The 17,665-nt window shown below is 47.2% G+C and overlaps 1 protein-coding gene and 1 long non-coding RNA gene across 4 annotated transcripts; both read left to right on the top strand.

Annotated features, from left to right (window-relative positions):
• Positions 1-250: 250 nt before the first annotated feature.
• Positions 251-6,297, top strand: CHCHD7 (coiled-coil-helix-coiled-coil-helix domain containing 7). Of its 2 annotated transcripts, XM_025265384.2 has the most exons (5): positions 267-375; positions 1,506-1,772; positions 3,468-3,537; positions 5,104-5,202; positions 6,161-6,297. In XM_025265384.2, exons 3-5 carry the CDS (start codon positions 3,484-3,486, stop codon positions 6,263-6,265), a joined length of 258 nt encoding a protein of 85 aa, XP_025121169.1. In that variant the 5' UTR covers positions 267-375; positions 1,506-1,772; positions 3,468-3,483; the 3' UTR covers positions 6,266-6,297. The 2 variants fall into 2 exon arrangements, with proteins under 2 accessions (XP_025121168.1, XP_025121169.1); XM_025265383.2 differs by lacking the exon at positions 1,506-1,772 and having other exon boundaries at positions 251-375.
• Positions 6,298-8,826: 2,529 nt separating this feature from the next.
• LOC123464948 lies at positions 8,827-14,229 on the top strand. Of its 2 annotated transcripts, none has more exons than XR_006640045.1 (2): positions 8,827-9,989; positions 11,390-14,229. It is a non-coding gene; the product is annotated as an uncharacterized LOC123464948 (long non-coding RNA). The 2 variants fall into 2 exon arrangements; XR_006640044.1 differs by having other exon boundaries at positions 8,827-10,329.
• Positions 14,230-17,665: the final 3,436 nt, after the last annotated feature.

The raw sequence follows: 17,665 nt of genomic DNA, 5'->3' as shown, positions 1-17,665 counted from the left end.
GCCACCGCCGCCGCAGCCTCGCGCTCCGATTGGCCCGCCGCGCCGCCCGTCAAGCCGAAGTGTTAAGAGGCGGGCCGCGGCGCGGGGGGCGCGGCGGGGCGGGGGCGGAGGCGGGGTCGCGAGCACCGCCCCGCCCACTCCTCTCGTCTCGGCCCTCCTCCCGCCGGCTGGGGGCGGGGCGAGGCCCGCCCGCCCCCGCCGAGCCGGGCCCCGTTCGGCTGTCAGTCAGGCGGCGGGGCGCGCTCATTGGGTCGGCGGCCGCCGCGGAGCGGGGGCAGCACGTTGGGATGCGCGCTACTTAAGGCCCAGCTGCGTGAGCCATTGACGTGTTTGGAGCTGGAGACGGCCTGGGCGCTGGCGGAGCGGCCGCCCGAGGTGAGTGGTTTCCCCGCCTCCCCCCCACTCCCCCCCCGCCTTGCCCTCCGCCGCGGCTGCAGGGCTGCGGGAAGAGACTGGCGCGTCCCGGCCGCCGCGGGACCCGCAGTCGCGTCTCCGGCGTGAAGCCGCCTCCACCAGGCCTCGCCTAAAGCGCGGGCCTCTTGCCGTTGCGCTTCCTCGTAGCAACGCGGGTCTCCTCGGGCCGGGGGCGAGGGAGATGCCCCCTGCCTGGGCACCCCCAGCCCTTCCTTCACCCTTGCTTCTCGGCCTTTGGAGCGTAATCGCCCTCCCAACCCCCTGCCCGCGCCCCCAGTTCCCTGCGTTTTCTTCGCCCCCTGCCTTCTTGGGTGCCGTCGAAAGTGAGAGCAAGGTGTGTTCACCTGCGCCCACCGCTCACGAGGTTGGACGGGCAGCTATCGGGAGGCCGCGGGCCTAGGGCTCGCCTCGCTCCGGGATCTCCTCTCGCCTTCCCCGCCCCCTCCGCAAGGCCACCCCGACTTCCTGATCCGCCGCCTGCTCCTAGACATATGTTGAAGGCTCGAATGCCTCGCGGGACGCGTTGCGGGTTCCCGACGGCTGCTCCTGCGGTGGGGAGGCCCGCAGCCCTGCCTGGGCTCGGACAGCCTGGAGCGCGGGGCGGTGGTGGCGGCAGGGGGCCTTGGACGGGTCAGGAGCGTTCCTTTCTCTTGCAAAGCTGCTCCGAGTGGGGACGTGGAACCACTGGATGGAAAGTCAAGAAATACTTTTTAAAGCATTTTGCCCTTTGCAAAAAAGAGTTGAGCGCTCTCCCTCAAACGTGCTGTGCTTTTTTGCGCCCCCTCCCTCAAATCGTTGGTTTCTCTCCCACTATCCTCTGCGGACAGAGCTTAGGCACGTTTGTTTGTTACCTTCAGAGAGTAAGTAGATAAGGCCTCCCTAGCGGAACACCCGCTTTCAGCCCGGGTCCTCACTGTAAACTGACATTTCCTCTTCATTTCCAGTTATTACATGTGGATTCGTGCAGAGCAGGTTGACAGTCGGAAATCCAAACTTAGATTGACTGGTATTTAGAACCCGGAAGGGAAAGGAAAGGAACGGTGATTAAACTCCTACAGCAAACCTGATTCAGTATATGTAATGTTACCTAGGTGGTGTGGTTTTTAAAGAATTTCTAACCGACGATGGTGATAAAAAGTAGAACACTTTCACGGAAGGGGGGCAACCTGAGTTCAGTCTGCGTCCGATCATTGTTGAGATTACATCCAAGGAGTGTGAACAGCGGAGCAGAGCTCTGTGCTCAGAACACAGGACACACGTAGACAAGAAAGCCGTGAGTTCATTTTGTGGCCTCACCTGTCTTAGGAAGAAGTCAAGCCTACAAAGGAATTCTGTGCGGGAGAGGAAGAAGCTTCTAGGTACAGTTGAACAGCATCTTGAATTTTCTTCCTGTCAAGAGATTTCTGTTAGCTAGGTGTACTCATGTATTGGTCAATGAAGATCATAACATAGAAGGATTACTTACTGAAAGGACGCAGAATGGTTAGACTTTTTTCCATCCTTCTTTGCAAAGGTTATCCCCTTTAGCTTAGACATACTGAGCATGTAAAAGAGAAAGGGAACTAGTTGACTCATGATCCTAGAATACCTCCACTTTTCAGGAGCTTATGGGGATTTGATTGTTTTTCCTGAATGTACTTTATTTCTTTTAACATGGCTCATATTTTTTGATGGTCCCATCTTGGGGAGGGAAAGTAGAAACCACTTTATGTAAAAATTCAGAGCTCTGTCTAGTTATACTGACTCAGTTTTTTATTCATTGGTGTTTCGGGTAGGTCATCCTACATTATTTGCTGTCTTCTTTGATCTTTAGGTAAAAGACAGTTAAGCTAGAGCAGGATTCAGGAGTAAGTTCCATAAAGTTAGCGCAGACCATTTAAAAATATTTGTGGGTGGCTCATTGATAATATGCCAATGTGTTGAAATAAAGAATTGTGTTTAATTAACAAGTAATTGAGTTTTTTAAAAAAAATTCTCTTTTAGTTCATTTCTGTGATGGTGTCTTTGAAGATAACAGACATACCAATTTCAGTTAGATTCATTAGAGAGGGCATTTGTCCTGGGAGTATAGGTGACGTACTTGTTATAAGAGTATATGATTTGACTTGGAATCCCTAATTGGCTCTTGAGAACTGTGATCATCTTTAATTGATAAAGGCTCCTCCAAGCTGTATGCCTATAGGGCTTTAGCCGGAAGATGAATGTGCCACAGTGGTGTTCCCTCACTTCCTTTATCCCCGTAAGTATCAGTTAAATAGAAGATGCTTTTGGGAAGTTAAATTTCAGATTTCTTTTTTTTTTAAAACTTTTCAAAAAGTCCACTGAGCAATAACTTTGGTGTGTGTGTGGTGTTTTTTTTTTGGTACATTGGCCAACACAGGACAGGCCACAGAGTAGACATTCAGATACTTTAGTTGACTTGCTAAAGTTGGGTTGTACTAAATTATTCCACCCTTATTTTGTGTGCTAATCAGTGTATAATAAGGAAGTAATCGTTAGAGTGCATGCTGTATTTTTGTTTTGTTAATACATTTAATTGCTTAGTCTATAGATACTGTTGTCTTTTAGTCCCTGAAAGTCAGTCTGACTCTGCGACCTTGTAGACTATAATCCACCAGGCTCCTCTGTCCATGGAATTCTCCAGGCAGGAATACTGGAGTGGGTTGTCAGTACCACCTCCAGGGGATCTTCCCAACCCAGGGATAGAACCCTTGTCTACTGCATTGGCAGGCGGATTCTTCACCACTGAGCCACCTTTAGAAATAGGAGTAAACTAAAACTGAATTTTAGCAGAACTGTCTTTTTCATTTTAGTCAGATTTCAGTAGAGGCACTTAAACAGTTTAAACAAGGTGTTTGTGCTGAGGCATGAGTCAGTGTAGAGGAGAATCACATCCAAGTCTTCATTCTGAAAATACAGAGAGCGCGTGAGTTCCTCACTAGAAAATCTTTATGCCAGAGTTAACTTTTCAGGTACTGTACTTGTGCAGTTGATGAGGCTTAAGTGACTCGTGCGTCATCCCCTGTGTTCCCCTTCCCAACCTCTACCTGCAGGGAGAAGACACTTAGGATGCCCCTGGTGACACGGAGGCTGAGGGATCCTGACGTAAACCCTTGCTTGTCGGTAAGCTGGTTGGCTTTGAATTGTCACAAGTATTATGTTGGAAAAATGAGCATCTTCTGATTTTGTGGGCATCAGTTTTCTTCAATTCTTGAATAAAGTTATTCCTGTACAAGAAACATTCCTGGCCTGCGTATCCTTATTTCACAAGAGCATTTTTAGATATTCATCATTTAGCTGACAAAGACTCATCTCTTTTAAGTTTCCCTAATTTGTAGAGCATACAAGCTTTTAGTTGTCACTCTTAACCCTAGACAAGCATGTGCAACACTGAGGAAATTCTTGAGTCCAAACTTGCAAAGTTGGAAAGTAGGTATTTTTAAATGGTTACTGAAATTTGTTTTGATAACAATGATTTCATCATGTCCCTGAGACCACCTCGCTGAGAGTGAAGGGCTGATAACTGAATTAGAGTATTTAAAGCCTGAAGGTTTTCACAAGGGTATCATGTAAACAAAATGTTTGGTTGTTATAATAAGCTTTTATTGGCATTTATTTGGTACAATTAGCAGTTCTTGTGGCATTGTCATCCTTGAATAAGGCAGCCATTGGACTGGTGCTATGAAAATTGTATTTCCTGACTCATGTGCATTTTCCAAATATACACATTTGTTAACTCTTTGGCGTGGAGTATTGGCTTTGTTCTACTTGAACTCTGTTTTCAGCAGCTTTCCTAAGTTGCTTTAGATGAACCATGTTTCTCAGATCTGTGAAGCAAATTACTTGCCCTTAATTTAAAGTTTTCCTTTAGATGACTTCTCAGAATCATGCCTTTCACTCTGAAGTTTGTTATCCAATCTACTTGCAGTTCAGACAGCTAAACTTTAATTCCCAAATGGCAGCTACCCTCCTTTGAACTTGTAGCCCTGTGTAGCTCACTTCAGTTTTGAAATGATATTAATGATACCTATTAAAATTACTGACATAATAGTGTATTTACTTGCGTAATGGAATGAATGATAGCCAAACATACGTTGAGATGAATGTCATTACTTTAATTTACCTTGTTGTAGACCAGTCATTGGTTATTTACTCAGGGTCTCGAAACCACCTTAACATCAAACGTTCAAGTCCAGGTGAGAACTTGGAGGAGTGGAGAGCTGCCCTCTGAGTCAGGAGATGGCGTTTGGCTTCTGCTGTGCAGCAGTGAATTTTTTTTTTCTTTTGGCCCTGCTGTGCAGTCTTAGTTCCCCAACCAGGGATTAAATCCAGGCCCGTGGGAGTGAAAGTGCTGAGCCCTAACCCTGGACCCGCAGAAAGCTCCCTGCAGTCATGACTGAGCACATCGAAGTTGAACCTTGCCTCAGCCGCCTCGATAAATGGTTACTGACTGATCTCATTCAGTGCTTCAACTCAAATTCCTGTGAATCAGATACAGAGAAAACTGACCCCAACTATGAAGAGGCAGGTGTTGTCCTTGAGCATAACGGATGCTGGGATAGTTGGAAAGCTAAGTCCGTTTTGAAACTATCTCCAGTTACCTGCTCGGGACGCAGCTACAGAAGTGTGTGTATCTGTTTTTTAGATGCCACTCTGCCTCCTAAATGCTGCCTGTCTTACATTTTTAAGGAATCGGACGCGTCTACCAGATGCATGGCCGAAAACAACTATGACAAGGAGAGCTGTTCTTCTCACTTCTTGAAGTACAAGAACTGCCGGAAGTTCTGGGTAAGCTTGGCTCGGTCACCTCTGTCAGAACTCATTTGTTATGCATGAGTCTGAAGCCTGAGGTTTGTCAGAACCCACCACCCTTCCTTAGTGATGGCTGTGGGAAGCCCAGCTTTCTGACCACATCCCCCGTGTGCCCTCAGGACCCTTGGGCACTCTCATTGGGTGCCTCAACCCTTCCCACGTGTGAGGATTCAGCTCCAACTGAGGTGGGTCTTCCTACGTGGATCAGTATCTCGCCATCATGTTAGTTTTCTAGATGTGGATGGAATGGCGGGCTTGCCCTGTCACCACGTGTATCCAGCTTCTTTTTCTGCCTCCTCCCCGACTGCTGCCCATGGTCCCCATTTTCTCATATATATTGTAATTTCTGCTTCTCTGAGCACCGGCTCCAATGGCTTCCTTTCCCTCTGCTCACTCACTTGTTGTGGTCACCTGTTGGCTTCTTTGGGCAGTTGTTCCTGAATTGGTGGGCTGTGCTCCTGGGCTGGTAGTTCAACACTGTATCCCCATCCTAGTAACAGGGGACATATTATTCCTGTGGGAATAATGGGGCTTCCCTGGAGGCACAGTAGTAGAGAACCTACTTGCAATGCAGGAGATGTGGGTTTGATCCCTGGGTCAGGAACATCCCCTAGAGAAGGAAATGACAACCCACTCCAGTATTCTTGGCTAGGAAATCCCATGGGCAGAGGAGCTTGGAGGGCTATAATCCATGGGGTTGCAAAGCAGTCAGACGGGACTTGGCATCTAAACTACCACCACCACCAAGGGAATAATCACTTCTTTTTAATGGATAATAATCTCAAAACATTATCTGGAGTCCTAGAATTTATTTTCTGTTTTTTGTTAACCTGCCCTTTTATGTTTCCTTTTAGAAGATACCCGATTACTGGCAGTTGATTGGCATTTAGTATATGACTGATTCTGCTTTCTTCTCTTTTGTACATACGCACAGAACTCTGTCATGATCCAGAGAAGACAAAACGGAGTGAAGCCGCCCATGCCCACGGCAGCAGAGAGAGACGAGATCTTGGGAGGATTGGGGAAGATGCCCTATTGAGTGCTTGCATTAAAATTATTTATTTAACTTAGGAACAGATAAATATTTTTAATAAGTGGTTACTGCATCTTCATAAGACTTTCCAGGCCTTACCTAGACAGATCTTGGATTCCTCAGGGGAAGCCCCGTGTCCTCCACTTCTGCTCTCAGTGCCGCAATGAGAGCAAGCCACCCCGGCTCTGCCACGTCCCCGACTTCAGAAGACTTGCTGAATGCAAGGGGGCCTTAGGAACAGCTCAGTGGAGAGTTGAGCTTTTCTGCCAGGTCTCGAGAGAAAGAAGTAAGATGCGAACAAGGGAGGGATTAAGGGGGTGAAAGGGAGGCAGTGTCTCCAAGGAAGAAGTGATGTGCGTGACAGCACGACAGGAGGGCGGGCTGGAGCCACGTGTGGAGAGCAGTGTGTGGACTGTCCCCCTGAAGGGGAGGTGGGGACTGAGTGGTGGGGAGAAGACTGGACAGCAAGTTCAGGGTGGATACCCGATGGGCCTCAGTCTCAGGCATGTTACTAAGGTCTCTGCCCTGATCTCAGTCCTTTACCTTGATTTAAAAAGCCCTGGGGAGGCACGGGTGTCTTTAAATGACATACAGAGAACTGGTTTTCTTTATGTTTCCTTAAGGATGGGCTTAGTCAAAGGATTCTGAGACTGAAGTCTGTGGTTACTGGACAGCCTTCTAAAGAAAAGGTGGTGCTTTCAGAGGTGGGGTTTCACCTGAAGGAGGAGATGGACAGGAGGGGCTGGGGTTCATCAGGTGATGGCAACACAGGATGAGGCTGGAGCTGAGCTTCATTTTATGATACAAAAGTGAGAATATTCAGTATCATGACTCGGGTGGGGTTGTAAAGCAGCTCTCAAACCCACGCCTTTTAAAATCCAGGGTCTTTCATTTACAGGATTGCTTTGTAAAAGACACATTATTTGATCAAATTTCATGTGTACAGAAAGTGAAAACATAGTTTGTGTCCCTTCTCTTCATCTGGTCCTGGTGCAGGAGTATTACGATGGCTGCTGACACAAACTGTCCAGCTCGTTGGTCCTAGTCCAAAATCCAGGTCAGAGGTTTTTAAACTATGCAACCTTTATTTTCAAATGTGATTCTATTTGAATAAAAGGTAGAATTGTTTCAGAAATTCTTTGATTTGTATTGATTGCTGTAAAAATGATGGATTTAGATAGGAGCTGACAAGCAATGAATACTTACTGTGTAACAAACATTTCAGTACTTCTAGGCTTATTTAAAAGTGGAATTTTAATGTCACCTCTTTAAATGTACATACCAATATCCACATTTATTTGTCCTGGCCTAGCTCTTTTTATTTTTAAATAGCAGGTTTATCAACATGTAGTTTGTATACCATGTAAATCATTTGTTTAAAGTGTACAATGCAATGGTTTTTATTAATAGTATATTGACAAAATTGTCATCTATCCCCACAATTGATTTTAGGAATCATCACCCCAGAAAGAAAGCCTGTACCTGTAGCACTCTTGGTCTGCTCCTAACACACACCACCCTTCGTCTCCACTTCACATCCCCAGCACTCAGGCAGCTACTCACCTACTTTCTGTCTCTAGAATTGCCTGCTCTGGACATTTCCATAAATGGAATCATGTACCTTGTGATCTTTGGTGACTGGTTTCCTTCACTCACCCTCATGTTCTCAAGGTTCAGTCCCATTGCTTCTATCAGTGCTTCGTTGCTTTTGTTGCTGACAAAGCTTTCATTGTGTGAATACACCACATTTTATTTATACATTCATCAGTTGACAGGTATTTGGTTGTTTGTGTTGTTGGCTATTTTATGAGGTGTGTTGCTTCTTGAAACTTGTGTGTACAAGATTTTGCATAGACAGCGTCTTTTTGGATATATGCCCGGCAGTTGACCTGGTGTGACCATACTGGGTCATATGGTGAGTACATTTAGTCTTTGGAGGAGCCAACATGTTTTCCAGAGTGGCAGCACCACTTTCCAGTGTATGAGTTCCAATTTGTTCACGTGCTCATTACATTTATTGTAATACCTGCCTTTGATGACAGCCATCCTAGAGGGGCTGGGTTGGTATCTCATTGTGGTTTTGATTTGAATTTCCCTGATGGCTGATGATGCTGAGCATCTTTTCACATGCATATTGGCCACTTAGAGATCTTTGGAGAAATGTTTGCTCAGATCCTTTGCCCATTTTTAAATTGGGTTGTGTATTTTTATCACTGCCAGAGTCCTTTACATACACTAGATACACGTCCCTGATAAAATACATGGTTTCTAAATTTTATCTCCCATTCTGAATATGTTGTGTTTGCACTTCATGGTGTCTTTTGAAACACAGAAGCTTTTCATTTTGATGTAGTCCATTTTGTGGTGGTGGTTGTAGCTTTTGGTGTCATGTCTACAAAAAAGTCCAAAGGTTAACATCTGTGTTTCTTCTGCTGCTGCTAAGTCGCTTCAGTAGTGTCCGACTCTGTGCGACCCCATAGACGGCAGCCCACCAGGCTTCGCCATCCCTGGGATTCTCCAGGCAAGAACACTGGAGTGGGTTGCCATTTCCTTCTCCATGCGTGAAAGTGAAGTTGCTCAGTCGTGTCTGACTCTTAGCAACCCCATGGACTGCAGCCCACCAGGCTCCTCCATCCATGGGATGTTCCAGGCAAGAGTACTGGAGTGGGGTGCCATTGCCTTCGTGTGTTTCTTCTAAGAGCTGCATATTTGTAGTTATCCAGAAGCTCTTGAAGGATGGAAGCAATGTCATCCACTATAATGGACATAGCAATGTCAACTACTCCAAGAAGCAGCTCTGTCCATAACACCTCCTTAGGAAGCTTCTAGTATATAATAAATGATCAACATCTGTGTATGTGTTTGGGGAGAGCAGGAGAGCAGGCTTTTAAAATTGAACACATTGGAAAACATGGCTGATTCAAACGATGTGAACAGGTATACAATGTAGATTAATCTGCCCAGAAGCAGCCAATTTTAGGGGTTTTCAAGGTCTTGCATGCAAGTACAGGCACATCTGGTGCTTCCCAGGTGACTCAGTGAAACAGGTTCGATCCCTGGGTCAGGAAGATCCCCTGGAGAAGGAAATGGCAACCCACTCCAGTATTCTTGCCTGGGAAGTCCCATGGACAGAGGAGCCTGGCAGGCCTACAGTCTGTGGGGTCGCAAAAGAGTTGGACACAACTTAGCCACTAAACAGCAGGTGTAGCTGTATATTTGGTTTGCAAAAAAGGAGCATGGTAGTGCGTGAGTGGAGGCGCTTGGCCTTTTCCGCTGAGAATTGTAGTTTGGAATAGTTCTGCATGGCCGGTTACAGGTCCACTGTAGGTCTTTCCCTGTGAGATACTAGGTCATGGACCCATTTCCCACAGATGGATTCCTTCCCTCTTAGAAATGATGTCAGCTGTGGTGCTTTGCTTGTTCTGTCTTTATCTGTATGCTGCATTTCTAAGAATGAAATTTCTAGGCTGAAGTTTTCAGTAGTTGGAATTTTGTTGTTGCTCCTTCCCCCAGGCCAGGAAGCACACCTCCACAGTCCTGGATGAAAAGCCTGCGAGTCCTTCCTCATTCCTCAGGCCCTCATTCCCGCTGGGCACTTTAAAACTTCCGTCCTTATCATTGATGGGTGAAAAATGGAATGGGTGTATTTATTTCCCTTGCTACCCCCCCCCCCCTTTTTTTTTTTCTTCTTAGATTGTTGCTGTGAACCAGTTGGGGAATGCTTGGTTTGGTAAGTTTATTAATACCTCTTCATCATATGTATTCTATGTATTTTTCCCAGTTTGTCTTTTAACTTTGTATTTTCATTTCGGAGCAGTATTTTATATTTTAAGGTAATTAAATGAATCAGTCTTTTTGCTTATGATTTCTGCTGCTCAGTAAGTATTAAATGAATCCGGCTGCAAGCACTGCAGTTTGATTCTACTCCACAAGCCTTAGCAAAGTGCCGACAGTGTGCAGAGTGCTGGGGTAACTGTCGGGAGGAGCAAGGCACCACTGGCCTCAGGAGACTTTGAGATGCTCCCTGGAGGATTGGCTCCTGGGAGGGGCAGAAGCAAGCTTCCCAGAGGGTGAGTGGCCTTGACAGACACATCCTCTTATTGGCTGATAGAGTAGATGAAGGCAGTGGCAGGGGGTGTGGACAGGTGGCTTAGGATCACATTGTGTGTGGCCTTGAAGGCTGTTACAAGGACTTAAACTTGACTCTGTACAGAAAGGGAAGCTCTGCAGGGTTCTGAGATAAAGAAGGTCAAGTCAACACACTTGACTTGTGTGTTGAGAAGGGTAATTGTGGAGATGCTGAGTCAGAGGTTATGGTGATGGTCCGGGATCCCTTCTATCTACACTGTCTCCCGCTGGAATCCTGGTCCGCTTCAGGCCCTCCTTGGTACTGCAGCCCAGAGAACCTTCCCCAAACAGAAACCCAGCAACCTACCTCCTTGAACTTCCCGAGACCTGTTGTCACCTTAGGATAAACATCCACATTCCCTCTTGTTTACATGGTCCTGGCCATCCAGCTCCATGTAAAGGGTGCAGGCTAGAACAGGGTGGGGAGGGTGTGTTTTTGGACACACAAGACCCAGGCTGTATCCTCAAGGGCCCTAGTCTTCAGGGAGGGAGACAGACAGGTACACAGCTGCCTCCTTCCAGACACGGGGTCTCCTGCACCCACGCAGCTCCCTGAGCGACCTAGTCCTCCGAGCCGAGTGCCCCAGCCTCCTGGGCTGCAGTCAGATCTCCCCTGACCTTCAGCCCCTGGCTGTCTATGCAGTCTCCGTACCACCTCATCAGAGCCCATTTCCCTCCCCACTCCCCGACTCCATGGTGGCTCTCGCTTTGTGAGTTCACATAGTTAGATGTAGAACCTGGAAAATAAAGTCACCTATGCATGCTCAGTTGTGTCTGACCCTTTGCAGCCCCATGGACTGAAGCCCACCAGGCTCCTCTGCCCATGGAAATTTTCAGACAAGAATACTGGAGTGGGTTGCCATTTTCTTCTCCAGGGGATCTTCCTGCTCTAGGGATCAAACCCAAGTGCCTTGCGTCTCCTGCATTGGCAGGAGAGTCTTCACCACCAGTGCCACCTGAACCAACTTTTTAACTTCACCTTTTTGGTTTTGTATTTTGTAGAAGTGTGAAATGCTTTATTCTGAAAAGGAGATTGAATGAGGTGAACTGGTTCTGGTCTGCAGTTACAACCCCAGAAACAGCTTTCATGGACAGGCACCTGCATCAGAAGCGAGTGTGCTTGATGCCTGAGATGGCAGGGTGGCCGGTGCTGCCCCCTGGCCCCAGGCAGCTGACTCTCTCAGGGCCACCAGGCTCTGCCTCTGCCCTGGATGGAGCTGTTGCACAACCAAATGTAAATCCACATCGGAACACCTGCTTGCTTCTAGGAGACCTCCTGGCTTACATTCTGCAAACCTGCTGGCCTATAGGACCAGCCCCACTCACAGACATTCCCTTGGGCTGTGCGCTGAGGTTCACTGTGTTTCATCACTGTTTATTTTTTCTCTTCTCAAAATTTTATTTTGGCCACACCATGCGGCATGTGGGATCTTAAGTTGTGGCATGTGAGATCTAGTTCCCCAACCAGAGATTGAACCTGGGCCCCCCTACATTAGGAGGCAGATTCTTAACCACTGGACCACCAGGGAAGTCCCCTCATTACTGTGTTTAGAGACCACAGATTAGCTCGATACCAACTCAGACTTCTCCACCAGTCCTGATCGTCGTCCTGGAGAAATAAAGAGAATTGGTGGGCTCTACCTGTCTTCAGGGTGGGTGGGGTGAAGGAGGGGCAAGTATAGGGTGTTGAGACGGGAGTGGGGTGTGGGGATTGTGGGGGAGGAGAGGGTGACCTGCCCAGTGTGGTGAACACTGAGGAATAAGGTTGTTCACAGTGAAAATAAAGCTTCCAACAGCAGAAATCCACGTAATACCCAGAAGCCAGACCCAAACTTGGTGTGAAAACGGCACTGCATTTGGAGTTGTTCCCAGGACTGAGTTCAGGCTCTGCCACTTGCTGCCATTACAACCTGAGCAAACCACTGACTCTTTCAAAGCCTTTCACCCCTGGGAATACGTCTTTAAAAAACGCCATAACTTCCTGTAGGTTGTCCCACAGCAGGTTTCATGTGTGGCATGCAAGTAGTTATTATTAATATTTCAAATGCATTGATAAAAAGATAGGGGATTTATAGGTAATCCGTGAAAGCCTGGCTAATTCTTGGTCTACTCTGAAAACTATGATATAAACTATGACAATCTTCTTACTTGACCCCCTAAAAACATCTCTGCTGGAGAAGATTACAAAAAGTCAAACTCTTTGTTTCATTTACTCCTTTACTTTTATAGTTTTATTATATAATTTGGCCCAGAATGTTGTCCTTATAGATTTCTTCTCACATTCTGTTGTTCAGTCACTCAATTGTGTCCAACTCTGTGACACCATGGACTGCAGCACGCCAGTCTTCCCTGTCCTTCAGCATTTCCTGGCGTTTGCTCAGATTCAGGTCCTTTGAGTTGGTGATGCCATCCAACCATCTCAGCCTCTGCTGTCCCCTTCTCCTCCTGCCCTCCATCTTTCCCAGCATGAGGGTCTTCTCCAGTGAGTCAGCTCTTCAGATCACGTGGTCAGAGTACTGGAGCTTCAACTCCACACTCTACGCCCCCATCCTAGTTGCTTCATGTATACCCGAAACCTCTGATAAGCAAGAACAAGTAAACTTCATTTTGGGGTGGGGGCAGATTATAAGAACAAGCTATTTACCACATCAGTCAGAAGTTTACTGTGCCTCGGTGCTTAGGGCCTGAGCTGCATAAACCGAGCTGACTGGTCCTTCTGCCCACGGCTGGGAGCATTCTGCTCCTTTTACAAAGCCATCCTCTGCTCCGTTGAGGAGCAGACTCGTGGTGGCTCAGCTCTATTTCACACCAGTCCTTGCCCTGTTCCAGAAGTAACCGTCTGCCATCTGTACCCTCCCAGTGCCTGAGCTCCCCATGCAGCACTGGTCCACTCTGTAACTAGGTGCGTGTTCTGTCATGTGCCCAGCTGTAGACCTATGTTGTCCCCATTACATCTTGTGCAAAACTGCAGAAGCAGAGGCTGACCTGACACTTCTGTTTGCGTGGCACCTTGCAGTTTTTAAGGCAGGGTCAGAAACGTCCTATAATCTTACAGCCCACCCTGTGGGAAGCCAGGCGTCTTCCTGGGTCGCAGATACAGAAGCAAAACTTGCGCCCTATAAGCTGTGATCCACGCAGATGCTGTGCGCCTCTGACCCTCATGTTCCTCACCCCGCATAGACACGGCCTCACAGCATTTTCCATTTTCTTCGCAGCTCCTGACTCTGCCTAGTGTTCCAGTTACTATTCATCATTTAATACTTAATAAGTCTACACAAATAAAAGGCTTCCACATGGGATGTAAACATGAATATGGATTTATATGAGTAAATTTACAAGTTAATTAGTGTGTGTGACCGTGTGACTGACTCTTCACTAAACCTCTAAGAAATCTCCCCCAAATGCTCGGTCCTGGGTGCTTGTGTCTTCTGCTCCAGAGATGTCAGAGGAACATGGCCACGCTGTTTGTCGTGAAGAGCAAGGAAGAGGAAGGCCATGGTCTGGGTCATCTGCAGAGAGAGGAGGGTCTCCTGGATAAAAAGGTGGACTTTGTCAATCTGGTGTGCTGAAGTGCTTCCTGACACACACCCGGGCTTCTTGGAGACTTGGGGACTCATGGCCGGGATGGGGGTGTTTCCACTTTGCGGTTCGTGGGCTTGGCAGCTGGGGCTGTCATCTTGTCGCCCTTAAAACATGGATGATATCCTGTAGAACTGCATTCCAGACCCTTGACAGCTTCTGTATGTAATTCCCACTTTTGAAGAATGCCTTTCACAAGCTCTGTGGACTACATTTCTTGGGAAAACAAGACCCAACAACAATGCAAACAGCAGCACACCCTACATGGTCGCCGCTCCTGAGTTTTGTTCCTGGTGGGGTCACGACTCCAGCCCCTCACGACACGAGGGCTCAGAGCAGTGTCTGGGTCAATTACCTGTATCTCTTCAGAAGCCCCTTTATTTATCCTTTTGGGATGGGCGTGGGGGAGAAGATGTGGAAAGCGGAGGAAATGAGGGACAGGACGGGAGGGGTGTGGCTGGTGATGGAGGGTAGGGGCAGCCCTACTTCCTAGCTGTCCTAACAGTGGGCTCTGGATAATTGCTTCAATGTAGAAGTCTCAGTTCTGCAACTTTGAAATGCCAACATTTTACAGTTAACGTGGGCCAGGAATCAGATGGCTACCAAAAGCTTAGCACGGTAACTGGACCATAAGAAGCACTGATAAATCTCACTTATTTTTATTCTGTGTCCCTCCCTTTTGAGGAGAAGGAAAAGCAAAACATACCCATGAACTCTCCATTCCAGGAGATTACATTTTGAAAATCAGAGATCTTAGACTTTGTTTTTTCTTCACTAGACTAGTCTTTAGATCAGTACCACTTCCTTCCATGTTGAACTTATCATCACAAAAACAGTATCCCGGTCTTGAGTAAGAGTTCCTTGGTGCTGAGTGATTGCAAAACTAATTATAGTAATTCTACTATCTGGGTATCTCTAAGGGAGAGGGCCAGCTGTGCAAGATTGTATGATTTGGCACTAGTAATCCTCCGGAAGACAGTAGCATATTTGCAAAGATAGACAATTATATTAACTTGAAGAGTTCTTTTTTCCAGAAATGTTTATGATTCTGAAATTTTGAGTACTTCTCTGAACAATAAATAATGGGATGGATTTAATTAGAAGAGGGTGAACAACTGAGAGAGAATGCATTTCTTACTGAAGCATGGGGTTCTTTGGAGAATAGAGTCAGACTTGACCAAGGAATTGGTTGTGTTTAGATTAAATAAAATTTCTAGTTTACAGTTGTGAGAAGAGGTAAAGAGAGTAGAAGAAAGAAAGGCCAAGTTTTAAAATTGTGCTGAAGGTTTGTATGTAGAGATGAGGAAATTAAGCAAGGAAAAGATTTAGCACTCTGAAGGGTATGCTTTATGACCTGAGCATCAGAGAGGTATCTATCTTTTGGCATTCATTCATTTGTACAGCAAATATTTCTTTTTTATTTTCCAGCAACTATTTATTGAGTATTTACTATGCCTTACACTGTCCTATAAGATTAGGAACTTAAGATTGATTATTGAACAAGATAGGCAAACACCTGTGCCCTCATGGGACTTATATGATTGGAGAGAGAATGAGTAAGCAATAAACACAATAAATAAACTATTATTAGATAGCTTGTTAGAAAGTTGTAAGGGTTGTGAATAAAAGGACCGTAAAGGCAAGAGAAGAGGGGTGAGGAGTAGTGGATGTGGGATGGGAAGGGGGTATGGATGTACTGATTCAGGGGCAACAAAGCTCATTTCTCTGACAGCAGTTGGGGCCACCACCCAAATGGATGACTTTCCTTCTTGCTGTTCTGACCTCGTTTTTCTAGTGATCATCTCCTGGTTTAGGATGTGAGAGTAAAATAGGTCATATGAATGTCCCAGGGAGAGCAGGAATAAGCATTTAAGAACCTGGAAATCATAGGTAATGGAGGTGATGGAAACACACAGTGAAAAGCAGTGTTGAAGCTCCCCAGGGCCCAGGCAGCCAAAGCCCACAGGGCACCATGAACTTGTAAACCACGGGCAGTGAGGAGTGAGTGCCCTTGCGGAATACACAGAGGCTCTGCAGGAAGGTTTGGGATTCAGAAACACTTCTGATTGGGCTAACGCCTTTGAAGAGATCTCTCCCCACAGGAGATTCTAAGACCTAAGTGAGGAATGCAGTTAACTGCCCGCTGACCTGACCCCCCCCCCCCCCACTCCCCGGAACCTGCATGACTGCCTTAGTTTCTCTCTTTCCTCCAGGACGTGGCCCTGTGCACCTGTGGTCAAGCTCGGAGGTGTGGCCAAGAGCTGGTGAAGGATGAGCAGGACACTCACTTGAGGTCGGAGGAATGTCACCCATAGATGGAAGGTAGAGGGAAGAAAGGCTTCCTTCCTTCGGAGGAAACAGGCTGTCTTGGCCACTGATGTGCATACTCAGTCGCTCAGTCATGTCTGACTCTGTGACTTCATGAATTGTAGCCTGCCAGGCTCCTTTGTCCATGGGATTCTTCAGACAAGAATACTGGAGTGGGTTGCCATTTCCTCCTCCAGAGGATCTTCCAGGCCCGGGGATAGAACCTGTGTCTCCTATGTCTCCTGCATCTCAGGTAGATTGTTTACCTGCTGCTGAGAGTGAGCTAACTATTTATTGGAACTTCACCTCTGACACAGGCAGGCAAACCTGATAAATCTCTCTCAATTGCGGAGGGCCCCTCTAGGCCAAAGGGAGAATCAACTGCCTCTGACCTACTGCTCTACATTTGTGTTGGAGAGTGGGGTCCTGCTCCCCAGTTCCCACCCCTGGCATGCAGAACCAGGTCAGAAGTGGAGGAGCAAGGCCCCGTGGCAAATTCCGAGACCTTCCCAGGGCCACCCCCTTACCTCTCCTGTCACTACATGATGGCCAAGTGTCTGCATATCTGAGGACATGACAGGACCAAGAGTGCTCTGACCACCTGCCTGGTTCCACAGGGTTTTTCCCCTTATGCTTCAAGCTGGAGTTTGGAATCTCACCAAATAATGAAATAACCTATCGCTTCTTAGAATATGCTAGAGGCAGTGGTGTCTCCCTAAATGAGCCAAGTGAATGAGACAAACTCATCTCCGTGCTTCAGAACCCTTGGCTATCCCGCCCGCACAAGATGTCACTCAAGACAAAATATTTCACAATGTAACACCTGAATTGAAGCAGTGGAGACAACCTGGAAGGGTCACAGGAGCTGTGCATTACCAGAGGAAGAGACAGCAGTCTGTGTGCCCTCAGAATGCACGAGCGTGCTCAGTCGTGCCTGATTTTGCGACCCCATGACTGTAGCCCTCCAGGGTCCTCTGTCCCTGGGATTCCCCAGGCAAGAATACTGGAGTGGGTTGCCATTCCCTCCTCCAGGGGATCTTCCTGACTCAGGGATGGAACCCTCTTTCCTGCGTTTCCTGCATGGGCAGGTGAGGTCTTTACTGCTGAGCCACCTGGGACCAGCCCTGCCCCCCCCAGGCACATCAGGGCAAGAGAGGCAGCCGACATTTTTGCAGTTTTTTCCCAAATTCGGGAGATTCTTTGGCAGCAGAGTTTCTGCCCATCAAAGGGAGGGCTACAGGAAGCGTAAGGGACGTGTGTGAAGCGTTAGCAAGAAGGACACAGAGCAGGGTAATAGAAGCATGCTTATCTAAAGCTAAACCTTGTTTTACAGAGGCCAGCAGGATTTGCTGGCCTCGTGATACAATCTGCCACCAGCAGCAGTTGTTCCAT

Source organism: Bubalus bubalis, chromosome 15 (assembly GCF_019923935.1).
Source record: "Bubalus bubalis isolate 160015118507 breed Murrah chromosome 15, NDDB_SH_1, whole genome shotgun sequence".
Taxonomy (NCBI): domain Eukaryota; kingdom Metazoa; phylum Chordata; class Mammalia; order Artiodactyla; family Bovidae; genus Bubalus; species Bubalus bubalis.
Note: the sequence above shows the minus strand (reverse complement) of the source record. Positions and strands in the feature narration are given on the sequence as shown.

Bases quoted from the DNA above. Each gene is read 5' to 3' on its own strand.
- CHCHD7 (XM_025265383.2), top strand. From the start codon at position 3,484: ATGCCCCTGGTGACACGGAGGCTGAGGGATCCTGACGTAAACCCTTGC. The intron at 3,538-5,103 runs GTAAGCTGGTTG...TACATTTTTAAG, and splicing joins ACGTAAACCCTTGCTTGTCG to GAATCGGACGCGTCTACCAG. The intron at 5,203-6,160 runs GTAAGCTTGGCT...ACATACGCACAG, and splicing joins AGAACTGCCGGAAGTTCTGG to AACTCTGTCATGATCCAGAG.